Raw genomic sequence first — 13388 nt, 5'->3', positions numbered from 1 at the left:
TGCTGGACTTTAGTTTATATTTTGGATGACAAATGCCATCAAATGAGGGGATGCAACATTGAAATATGTCAAAATGTGGGAATGTCATGCACAAAACAGCAATAAGAATGTAGTATTAGTGAGCTAGCTAGTTAGCTACAGAGACAGCAGCAAACTAGTTGCGAATGTTTTATCCTGGTTATAGAAAAAAGGACCATAATACATTGAAATGGCTAAATACAGTGAGTACTGATGTATTTCTGTCCCTGTAACATCTATATATGTACGGTGTTTTTTTTTGTATATGTCTAGGCTTACATTTTATACTGTTTATGAAGGCAAAACTACTTTGACGAGTAAAAGTGTCAAATTGTCTTCAAGGTTGTCTATATGTCTCCAAACTTCAGCAACATGCCAACGTTGTTTTACTATAACATATGGAAAACTTTTTACATATTCCCAACTGTTTAAACCAGCACCCTTTAGCTACATTCTCTGGCACATTCTTTCATTTCTTATGGCAACAATATCAACATGGCGCTGCAAAAAGCCCCTTTATAATCTTTATTTTTCATCTTCATATGGTGTGAAGTATGGTGAAAATGTGTGAATGCAGTGGGTTGAATATAAAACTTTCTAGAATTTGATAGATTAGATTGTCAGTAAAGACTCCACCTCCAGGACATTGATACTACAATATAAGTCAGACTTTGAAAGCCATGGACTGAGACCGTGCCATCCACAGTCAAGGTAAGACACCCGAGCCTTCCCTTCTTTGTTACCAGAATTTTGCATTAAGTATTGTTTTCATCGTCTTCATAGTTGTTCCAAATTAAAAGCAATTTGTACCATAACTGTGTATTCAAAGTTTGCATTACTGAAATGTCCATGCCTTAAACCTTCTATTGCTTTGTATTTCTTTCATACAGATGGTAAAACCATGGCTTTTCATGCTCCTGTGTTGGGCATGGAGTCCTCTGTGTCTGTCCTCCAGTGTAAGCTTCACTGGTACACCAGTGGATTGTCAAAATGCTAAGTTTGTCCCTAGTTACAACCTGGGTGGCGAGGGCTTCAACATCGTCACAATGCAGCGGAAAGGTGCCTATGTCATCGACACTGAAACATGGAAACTTCCCGATGGCACCTGCAGGCTGTATGAAAACACCTACATGGGTGGAGAGAAGCAGAAGATCCCAGTTGCTGTGGTGGACTGGAGAAGCTTCCCCAAGTGCAGTTTAAAGGTCTCCAGTGTTCTCTATGGGTCGGTCGAATCTCTTGTCAATGATTCCACATCATCCGTGTCCAATGATTGGAAACTTGGCCTTGATTTAACTGTAGACCGTCCTACCCCTGGTGGGGTTGGTTTTGGAGGCTCCCTCTCCAAAGACGCAATCTTTGGCATGCAGAAGTCTAAACAAGACCGCTACACCTTCTTTCGCCATTCTGTCAACTGTAACTTCTATAGGTGAGTATGTGGACAGATATTTTTCTTCTTGTCATTAACTCTTAATTTACTGAATTCTGGTAGATATTTCATAATTGTGCTGTTAAATGCATATTAAGCTGTACTGTATTTGAAAAATAATGATGTATATTGATGTAATTTTGCTTGAAGTGAAAAACATGAGCACTGCTTTCACAATTTACTTATTTGATCCCTGTGTTTCACAGCTACAGACTGGCAACAAAACCTCCACTGAGTCAGGAGTTTCAATCAGCTGTGGACTCCCTTCCTTCATATTCATGTAAAACCGCACAATCATACCGCAGTCTGATCGACACATATGGTACACATTTCATCACACAAGTCTTTTTAGGAGGGGAATTGAAGGCAGTCACTTCTGTCAAGACCTGTAAGGCAACCATGAACGGCCTGACCCCGACAGAAGTCAACGACTGTTTGTCAGTCGAGGCCTCAGCTAGCTTTGCAAGTTCTGCGAGTATTAAGGCCATGTCTCAACACTGTGAGGCAAAGAAGAAGAAGCTCTCTATCTCGAGTTTCAGTAGTATGTTTAATGAGCGTAACACAGAGGTCACTGGTGGAAATATCAACAGCGCTGATATCCTCTTTGAAGGAAAATCCAACCCCTCCATCTATAACAACTGGCTCAATTCACTGAAAACCACTCCTGATGTGATCAAATACAGCATAAAGCCCCTGCACACCATTCTGCCAGATGGTCATCTTGCTCAGGCTGGACTGAAGCGAGAGGTAGAGAAGTACATCATTGAAAATGCTGTGTTGAGCAAATGTTCAGAAAGTTGTAAGATTGGGCACAGATCCAGCAAAAGAGATCCTTGTGCTTGTGTTTGCAACAGCAATCAGAATGTCGGGCCTAACTGCTGTCCTGCTGGGAAAGGTCTGGCAACACTGAAGGTCTTCGGCCTTCGTGCAGTGGGTCTGTATGGTGATAGATGGGGTTATACAGATGGTTCAGTTGAAGTTAGATATGGCAACCAGATAAAGCGCACTGGCATTATTGCAAACAACAACAGTCCTACATGGTCGGAGACATTTCAATTTGGACCCATTAACATGAAGGACAAACTTGTGTTCGCGGTATATGATGAGGATTCTTACTGGAACAGCGATCTACTTGGCCAGTGTTCAATTAATCTGCGTAGTGGGAAAGTGACAGACACCTGCATGTTTACCGATGGTACCTTCTTCTTCTCCTACATGGTAGAGTGTGCACCAAGTCTTGGTGGTGTCCAATGTCAAGACTATGTACCCACCCCCATGAGTCTCTCTTTGGCCAAGACCTTCTACACCAGGAATAGTGTCCTTCTTGGAGAGATAGGGAAGCAGCCTCCTAAAGTCAGTCTGTCAGGATGAGATCAGTTGCTGATTTAGGATGGAATGATAAAAATGCCTGAGATTTGATTTCATGATGATTATTTTGCAGTAGTTGCTTTTATCTCTTTTGCTTTAAGATTGTTAATTATCTTTCTTAATTGTTCTCTATGACGTCTGTGTACAAAAATAATTTTACAACTTTGTCATCATGCAAATGTATAAAATATTTTGTGAGACACACTTTATGCTTAATTCTTTGTAACTTGTCACATAATCTGCCAGTAAAGCATCAACAAAGACAACACTGGTCTCTGTGTGATTTTATGATTCAAAACATATCCTGTCATTTTTTTTAATGTCTAAGTCTTGAACATACTGATAATTGAAGAAACATGCACCTGTGTCCTAATGTTCATGAGGTGTAAATACTTACTGACCCGACTGACAATACTGTGGAAATGATGGCTCCAGTATGAACGATCTGAATTTAGTGCTGCTGAGAGAAGACCATGTTGATCACTGGACATGTAGCACTCAAATTTCCAATGACCCAAAAATAGCTTCCTAATGTCAGATACTAATGTATATTCATCCTCATTGGAACTGTGCAAGTTAAGGATGACAAGGAGAAACAGATTTGATTCAAAAGGATTTGAGAAAAGAGAAAAATTGGGTACAAAGTCTGTACATGACAAGCCCATATTAGTTACATTTTCTTTTATTTATTAGATGATCATTGTGGTCCAACGTACAAAGCTAATCATTGAAACGACAGACAGTAACCTCTGCTGCTGACTTTGAACAAAGACAACACTGGGTTTAGTCTGCTGGGGCTGGAGGAGGGATAAGCTATTTGTGCATGAGTATTTACAGTATAATGAAGCTGGCCATCAAAGCTTTGTCAGTGTATACAATAGCAGCATGCATCAAGCGTGCACAAGCTGTGTCGTCCTTGGGCTGACATGCATAAAAAAACACTGCAAGTATTCAGCTGTGTACCGCCACATGGGATTATTAACTTTCTATACACACATTTACTAGTACACTGTAGTTAAACTTCTTATATGTTCTAACTATTGAGTACACTGATATAGAAATTAGAATCAAATGTTGATTCAGGACATTAACTCTACTGCTCATACTGCAGCTTGGTTATATGAGCTAAAAAGGATTATTTCCTAACCTGACATGGCGTAGTAATGATCCATCACAGTAGTCATAACACAACTAAATTATCTGCTGTTTTGGTGACCTTTTTTTAAAAATGTTACCTACTGGGATGGTAGCCCTACTATTAACTGATACATTTACAGGCTTGGGGTATGACTGTATCACCTAAACGCAGTGTTGTGGCCTAAAAAGTACCCAATAATAAAGATATAGGCTCCAATATTATTTTTGTAGAAGTGAAAGTCACCAATGCAGTACTCAAGTAAAAGTACCTGATATTAAATGTACTAAAGTATAACTAGTATAAAAGTAGAGATAACACTGAATTATACACAAATTATGTATATACTATATACTGTAGCCTGTACTCGATCATCAGATCCAAGATTCAGCTTTATTTTCAGCATCAGTGTTTATTTTATCTGATAAATAAATCAAATTAATTAAAAAATGTGCTACTTGCTCCGATACATCATGTAATCTGCAAAATAACTAGTAACTAAAGTTATCAAATAAATGTAGTGCAGTAAAAAGTACAATATTTGCCTCCAAAATGTAGTGGAGTGGAAGTATAAAGTACCTGAAAACAAAAATACTCAAGTATAGTACCTGAGTAAATGAAGCCTCTTTAGTTACATTCCATCACTGCCTAAGCACCAGATGTTTTTAGGTTCAGGCTGAGCTTGCTGCTACACAAATGGTTTTGAAGTGATTAGAGATGTCCACGTATCCCTGATCAGATCTTTGCTCAGTTAATTTTTAAGGCCAGGTTTGTTGTAACAGTTGTAACAGTCATGGCCATAGCCAGCTATGAGGTCACCAAGGCCTGGATCTCAGCAATTATTCCCTAAAGAAATAGGCCTATATTTTCATAAATATATAAAATTTGAATTAAATTAAAAAAAAAAAAATCAGCATTATATATTTATAATCAGGTGCTGAAAGGTATGGTCAATCATTTAAGTGTCTGTGTGGCAGCACTACTTTTATTCATCTATTATTTTAGAAATTCATGCACATAACGTTGAGAGACTGTTGTCAGCTGGTCCCAGATCTGCTGGCGCTCTGTTATTCTACCACAGCCACGCCTCCACATGACAAAGCAGCATGGCTGAAGCAGTCAGCAGGGCTTTAAATCGAGCTAACCGCTAATATTATATATTTACAGAAAAATTAGCAGTGCACAGTTCAGCAGGCTGCAGCTGTGAGGTCATCAGAGCACCGGGCAGACAGGAAGCAGTAAGTCTGTCTGCTGTGTTATAACTTATGCTTTCTGCTGCAATGTTGCTAAATGTTCATCTAAAGTGTGTATTTCATGAGTCTTGTCAGTGGTTTAGCCTGATGAAGAGAAAAGCAGAAACCAAATTATGCACATAAAAAAAAAAAACAATCTATCAGTAGTTTGTCTTTTTTGTGTGTCATGTTTTAACCACAGAGGGTCTTCATGTAAAAGTGAAGTCATGAAGAGTATAAAAATGTAATATTTTGTTTACACTCGAGAGATACCAACTGGGAATATTGTCCTAGTGTATATGTGGCATTTTATCTAACCAGGAGATGATGAATTGATGTCATTTCATCGGAAATAAATACAAATGTCTGTTCACCTCTTTACCCTCAGCTAGAAAATCTGTGGTTGAAATAATCAGATCAGTGAGATACACATCAAATAAAGACAGTAGTGTGCGTGGTGTTTTTTCTTTTTTTCTTTTTCAAGTTACGCATGACTCAAGTTATTTTTTCAATATGAACCTTCGTAATACACTAAGTATTTATTTTGATCACTACCTTTGCTTCTACTTGAGTAGGCCTTTTTGTTTTTGCAAAGAAACAGTACTACAGTATACTTGATACTACAGTTTTTGTCTACTCTACCCACCCCTTCCCAAACTGTCTTTGCATATTAAACTGACAGCTCTCAATAACACAGCTAGCTGTGTCTGAGAGATTGAATGTGAACAGAGATGAGGAAAACCTGACTGTGGATTTGTTTCACTAAATAATAAGGCAGCAGAATCAGGTATAAACAGATAAGAGCTCCATTAAAAAAATAAAAATGAAATTCTGGTTCACACTAATTTATAAAAACTGGCTACGGCCCTGGTAACAGATGTTACTGTATTAATAATTGACTACAGGGTCATTCCATGCACATTCACCCACGATTCAGAACTTTTCCCAGTTCATGTCATGGATTTTCTGGGAAAAAAAATCATGTTGAAACTTCCATTTAATACACGAGACCTCGCAAAATCCTACAGCTGTACTCCAAATACTTTTTTAAGTTATGAATTTGTGAAGTTTGGCCCTCTGAGCTAAATTTCAGCATTTTTGTGATTCTCTGTATGTGTATTCTAAACCTCAACAATCGCTTATTTTTTTTGGTGCTAGATTGGGTTGAAATTTGTCCTGATCATCCAACAGACCCTAAGGAAACTTGGCAACATGTATTAATTTAAATAGTTGTTGCTGAATGGTTACAGTAATCAAATTAATAACAGGAAGTCATTTTTTATCAGAACAACTAGTTTTTACCTTCTTGCAACCAAATTTAATAACCAGACAGTTACTACTTACAGCTGTCAGTGTGTGCTTCGTGCTAGCAGGGTTAGCCAATCGCTGAACAACAGGCTCAGGGGCTGTGCACTGTGATCCCAGCACATTGTTGTCATCGCTAACCATATGCAACTACTGTACCTCACGTCTGTCTCACATGTTAGAAAACAGCTAACATTATCATAATAAACATAAACAACTAACATGGCTACTGTCTGTTGTCACCGCTGTCAAGCTAGCATGTTGGTCTTGGGAAATATTAGATGCACTCTTCTCTTTCATTCTTGTGTGACTAGCTTGCTAATAGCTTTTAGCAATATATCTACCAGACATTCACAATGAGTGTCGATTGAGTCAAATGGGCTGAGGCCTGTGACAGCCACAGAAACTGGATTTTTTTCCTTTTTATTTGTAGAGCGTTTGATTCAGTAAATGTAGTCAGCATGTTAATGGATTTGCTAAAAATAAAACAAAAAATTGCCTCTGGAATGATTTACCAACCATAGCTTAACTGTGTGTTAAATTATTAATGTCTCATGATGTTAACACTGCTTATCTTTACTGTAAGTGGTCACACTTACTGTGATACAGTGATGCACACAGCAGAGGCAACACAAAGTCCAATATAGATAGATGCTGTACACAGTTGAATAGATCTTGATACACAATAAAAGGAAAGCAGAAGGAGTATTGAGATCCACCCCTTTATCCTCACTTTCCTCTCACCTAGTATCAAACAATGACCCCTTTACCAGAACCCATTATTCAGACTCACCCGCTCTTCCAAAACAGGTCATCTTAGTTCTTCAACTTGACAATCTCCTGCTGGTCCGGCTTATCCACACCCCATTCCTTTCTCCTTCCCTTGCTCCTAGAAGAAAAGAGAAAGAGACGAGGGGATTTGCCTCACGGTAGGTAGCTGTTTTATGTGAAGCATATGAGAAAAGAGAGAAGAAAGGAGAGAGGTTTTTTGGTGAGGCTTGGCAAAGAGAGCCAGGAGCCCACTTGAGGAGCAGTGGGTCTTAGAGCTGGATGATTTGTTTGGAGAAGCCCTCTCCAGCCAAAAGGGGGATTAGCTGCACACAGGTTCCCATGGAACCAAGACGAGGTGGAGAGGGCTTTTGGAGGTTACCACACCCCTGCATGACTGCATATGCATGACAGCATGTAGACACACACACACACACACACACACACACACACACACACACACACACACACACACACACACACACACACACACACACACACGTGACCAAAAACACTTTATCAATGATACTCCACTACAGTGGAGAGTTGGAAAATGTTTCAAGCAAAACACGATGAAATCAGTGATCTAGTAGATGATCATTCAGCATTGGTTTGTATTTCAGACTGTGAGGCCAGTTTGTCGTTGCTGTATTTGAGATGCTTTCTGAAGGCAACACTTCATGAAGATTAGAGGCTAATCTTGAGGTAAGAACATGAGCAACATGAAACGGCTAAGGCTAACACAAAGGTTAAGAGTTTAAGGTCTCAGTGAGCTTTTTTTTTTTAAACTGAAGACATGCTGACAAGTCACAGCAGGAAGAGCACAGGTGTAAATGATACAATTAATGATGGCTGAATTAGTTGCTTTGGTTTCAGGGTCCTGGTATTGTGCATGCTGACTCACTGTCACACTGTAATGGCTCACTGGGACACTTGAATATAACAGAGCCAGTATTAAAGTTATTAGTAACACCTGTGCTACTATGACATGGATGGACTGGAAAACACATTTTATGAAGTCCATGTCTACAATGCATTTTAATCATTAGTGTAATGGACTGTATGTATATATATATATAAAAAAATATAAAGTGTTTTGTGTGCTGTTCTTGCATTGACTTAATCTTATTTTTTTACATTTTTGTTAAAGCAAACAATGACCACTCATAGTGACTCATATCCAGTTTGTAATGTATTACATCTGCCTATAACACAAGGATTTCATTACTTTATTTAAAGCACCCAATGGCCACTTATAGTAACTTATAATCACATTATAACACATTATAATTGTGATTATAATGTGTTATAAAATGATTCCAGTGCATTACAACGATGATAATTTGAATGCACTATGATCCTCTCAAAAATAGTGAGTGACCAGCAACTTTGAGGTATAAATGCTCGACCTTATAAGTCTGTCATGATTATTGTAATAAAGCATTTTTAATTGCTCATAACTATAGGCACTCAATATAAGTATGTTTGATGATATTGGCATCATAACGAGTCATGATTATTTTTATAAAGCATTATTAATATTCATGAGTGCGTATAACTGTAACTCGGCACCACTATAGGTGTATTTTAACGCATTTTAAATACGTTTATAATGCATTACAGACATGGGCTTCGTAGAAAGTGTTATCAAAATAATCAGCATGTTTGTTTTATATTGCAGCATATTTTTGACATCTCTTCTTTATTTGAGGATTTTTTTGATTTAAGTATTTTGTACCATATTATTTACATATTTGACAACAAGTCGCATTGATTAAGTACTCAGCATGAAACACATCTACAGTATTACCAAGTGGAATCCCAGAAAAAACAGCCAGCTGTCTATTAAAGGTGCACTATGTAGTTTTGTAGAAGAAATTATAATCAGAAGTGAAACTGATTTTTTTTTATGCCAAACAAACTTTTGTTTTCGTGCCTGAATAAACCTGACTGACCTTAAAGGACAACAAAATTTAATTCCGTTTAACTTTGTTTATATGTGGCGGACCCTGCCACCTTTCTAGCTTCAAACATTGTTCTGGGGAACTTATTTTCCTCTGAGAACAGCTTGTTTATTCAGTTATTCTCCTCCAATACTACATAGTGCCCCTTTAACACTGAAACTCTCCTCTCTTTCCATGGTTCCTGGTTCTCCACTGTACAAGATGGCTGCCAGTTTATTAGGTACACTTTCTAAAACTAATGCAGTTTAACCCAACAGTCCCTGCAATAAATCCTTCCTTCATAACATAAAACTGGGTTGAAATTAATATTATATTATCATGTGACTCAGATTTATTTATTATTTTATTATTTAAGTATCACTTTACCCCTCTGTAATAAAACACAGGGAACTATTAGCTAATTATTTTCTAGTGTGTAGGGCAGCCTATATGAAACTGCATCACATTGTATCCACTGGAAAGGCACTTTAACACGTTTTCTTGCACACTGGGCAACTGTAGAGGGCATCAAACAGAGTACCTATGGGGGAACCAGATGGCCCAACAGTGTTCATGGAGGATATAATGTTCAGTTTGTATTGAAACAGTTTCAGAGCGATTCAGCTGATCATTTGGCAGGATACACTCTGTGGTGCTGTTGAATTGTATTGCATTGAACTGACAGGTGTTTCTATTATTTTGACCACCCCATTTATATCAGTGAGGGTCGGCTAAAGTTCAAGGCCTCATGAGGAATGTCCCGTCCACAACCTCACAGCTGTACATTTTCAGCGCCTGCTCACAGTAACAGGAGGATGGAGACGCTGTCGGTTCATCAGCTGTGGCTGCTGCCATCTGCTGGACCAGCCATAGAATTGTATCTTTGTGAGTGAGAATGGTCCTAAGTTACAGCATTTACCATGAGCTGAAGTTTACTATGACAACACATTCACAAAATTAACAGTAAATGATGGATTGTGCTGAAACGTACAATTTCTCAATATGTCAATACTCTTAACCTGATCAATACTTTTATTGGTCGTACATGTGTTAACAGAACCTGAGAAATGTTCCCACTGTCAGTCTGTTGCCTGGCTACATAAGTTTCACCTTTTCTCTTTTCAAATATCTCCAAAGTTGTTTAGTGGGTTTGAGATCTGTGAAGAAAATAATAAAAATGTGCTCCTTTCTCTTCCTTGAGCCCTGATCAGCCCCGCTACACAGTGGTTTTGGTGCATCTTTAAGGTGATTGTCCCACTGGAGAAGGAAGTCTCCTCCACACAAGGCAGAAGGACTTGCCACTGCAGGACAGAGTGCAAGTCACCAAATGAGATATCAGCAAAACATCCTTACACCCACATATCTCCCTATCACTGGGGCTCTGTGGAACTTCTGTGTTGTGCTAGAAGCCGGTCATTAGTTTTTGTTAGCGTACTGAAATAAGTCGTCCACAGGCTTGTATAGGAGAGAAGGTCTAATTTTTCACATCACGTTACAATCTGCTCACATAAGAAATAGTAATTAATACATGTAAATTCCTACAAATTGTTACATATAGCCCCCTTTATATTTGATTGTGCTTCGGTGTTGTTTTTAACCTTAACCTGTAATTCTCCGTGGATAAATCCTTCAATAGTAAATGAAGAGGTTTCAAACTTTTCTTCAATATTTCACATCTATCACTGAATCAAATCTGAATCACATCGGAGCATCTTGTTTGTCTGAGTTTTGTTGTCACAGCTTGGCTCAAAAGGAGAAAAATGCTCCACTTTGTGTTGTTTTAAAGTCCAAAAAATGTAGTATAATATGAGTATATTAGAAAAATGTGTGTCGCTGAATCATATGTGAGAAAACCTCCTCAAATATGTGTGAAAAGACATTCAGATATGTCACCAGCCCGGCTTTATATCAGTTGTATACACAGGAGCCCTGTTTCTTCATGCGTTCATGCTTTATATCATCTGTGGTTTACTGATTAAGTTGAAATCTGTCACTTCTTTCATAAACCTTCTCATCTCAGTGACAGCTTGTACATGAGTTAACTTTATTACAAAGCTGTGAAGACACGAAAGTGTTACACTCAAACCTGAAATACTGCCTATAGCCTATGGGTCTATGACTGTAATAGTGTAGCTCGCATGTCCAATGCCGGTGGACCCCCATGGTGATCTCGCCATCGAAGCAGCTGCCATGACGACTGCCCCTCCCACCATCGTCTCACCCAGTTGCTGTTGCCATCCACTGCAACCTGGGAAATCTTTGGTGCCTTTCATCTCCCAGTACCACCCCAGCAGAGGATTGAACAACTGGTAGCACTACTGTCAACACCTCCCAGTATATGCCACGGACAGCTCAGCTTAGCCTTGTGGCAAACATAGCGCAGATTAGCATGCCAGCAGTTCTCTTCCCAAACATCTCTGACAGCATTAGCACATGCTAAGTCAAGGGCGTACGTGAGAGCCAGCTGTCAAGTGGAGGGAATTCCTAGTGCTTCACTCAAGGTCGCTCCCACCATTCAAAGCAATGGTGCTCTGTCATGGCTCCCATGCTAGGTGTTAACTCGGTATCGCTAACAGTTTAGCTTGGATGTCCTGGCATGTTTGAAAGAAGGTCTTAACTGGTGCTTTACGTTCACACAGCTGGGCTACAGTGTGTGATCGTCACCTGTCATACAACACAGTGTGTCTTATGAGGAGGTCACAGGGAGGGAACTGGGACCATACGGTGCCTATTATCTATGGGAAAATGACAAAAACTGTTTAAAAGAACACAGTTGTCTGAAGTTTAAACACAGAAGGCCTCAAGCTGGGACAGATGTTGGCAGACCTGACAGAAAAAACTAAGTCAAGTATCAAGTCCTTGATTGAGCAAGTATAATTTTACATGCTGAGTGTTTTGTGAATTTCTTTTTGTTTTGCAAGGTTTTGACCCTTGAATGGAGAGCCTGTTCCATACAACTCCACCATAACTACAAAAACACATCAATGAATCACATTCTTGCATTGGGTGACATGTTGTATTTATTTTGACTTAAAGATATAATATGTAACATTTCGGCATTACAATGTATAATGATGACTGGACCTTTGTTACATACACTGCCGGGCCCCGAAATAAAGTCACCACCTGGATTTAAAGGACAGTGGTGAACCATCATCTTCGAGGGAGAAATGTGTTTGGAAAAAAATCTTGAATGATCATGATCAGAGATCACTTAAACATTTAGTGAAATTAAATCATTAAAAAAATCAACAGTAGAACTCAAGGCTATGTTTAGTAGTGAAAATAAAAGCATTTCCACATGCACAATATGAAGAGAACTTGAGGGATTGGGACTAAACAGCTATGTAGGCTTATGAAAACCACTTATCAGTGAGGATAATGGGAGATAAAGGCTTCAGTTTGCTAGTTTGCAACTTTCAAGCTCTTTGACATGCACACAAACGTATATAAAACACTGAAGGAAAGGAAAAGCATAAGAGGTCACCTTTAATCAGAACAACTCATGTCAGTAGTGTGGGATCATGGGAGCTATTGTCTGCCTTGTTTAACAGCCACCTTTACCAATGAAAATCTATCTGATGTGAATTTTCATGGATGCAGAAATGTTTTAAAGTTTTATTCGCGTTACATTCACACGCTCACCGACTTCCTTCCTCACTCTCAGATGTGTCATCCGATGTTTCCCCAGACGTAATGCTGGCAAAATTCTAACCCAGAAGGTGACATTTCTGTATTCGCACAGGTGACATTCATCACTCTGCATGCAAGTCCAACACACACCTGTGCAGTGAGCAGGGCCGGAATAGGATGGGTTGGCTTTAGACAAATTCAACAATTCATGCTGATTTTAATTACAGCCAACAGGGCAGTGCATGCAACATTAAAGGCACAAAACACGCAGGGCTACGTTTCAGACAAGTCGTCCTCTCTCTATTTCCCTCCTTTGTCACTCTTTCTAGTCCTCCCACCCTCGGTTGCCCCCTCCTTCACTTTAATCCAGTGGCGGAATTTCACTCGACAAGTGATCAAAGACCAGTCGCACGATGCCAGGTGCGGCTGCAGCTTCAACCGTTGACAACCACCTAGCAATTTTTCCCCCCTTCCTTTTCTCTTCTCTGAAAAAAAAGAGAAAAACCTAAACAAAGCTTGGCGAACTGCTGTGTGTGTTTGAGTCTGTGAAAAACAGTTTC

The 13388-nt window shown here is 39.1% G+C and overlaps 1 protein-coding gene across 1 annotated transcript; it reads left to right on the top strand.

The window, feature by feature from the left end:
• Nucleotides 1–908: 908 nt before the first annotated feature.
• LOC140993524 (perforin-1-like) lies at nucleotides 909–3078 on the top strand. Its single transcript, XM_073462997.1, has 2 exons — nucleotides 909–1444; nucleotides 1651–3078. Exons 1-2 carry the CDS (start codon nucleotides 909–911, stop codon nucleotides 2813–2815), a joined length of 1701 nt encoding a protein of 566 aa, XP_073319098.1. The 3' UTR covers nucleotides 2816–3078.
• The last annotated feature ends 10310 nt before the right edge of the window (nucleotides 3079–13388 follow it).

Source organism: Pagrus major, chromosome 1 (genome assembly GCF_040436345.1).
Source record: "Pagrus major chromosome 1, Pma_NU_1.0".
Lineage (NCBI taxonomy): Eukaryota > Metazoa > Chordata > Actinopteri > Spariformes > Sparidae > Pagrus > Pagrus major.
The sequence above is the reverse complement of the archived record's forward strand: the minus strand, read 5'-3'. Positions and strand labels throughout refer to the sequence as shown.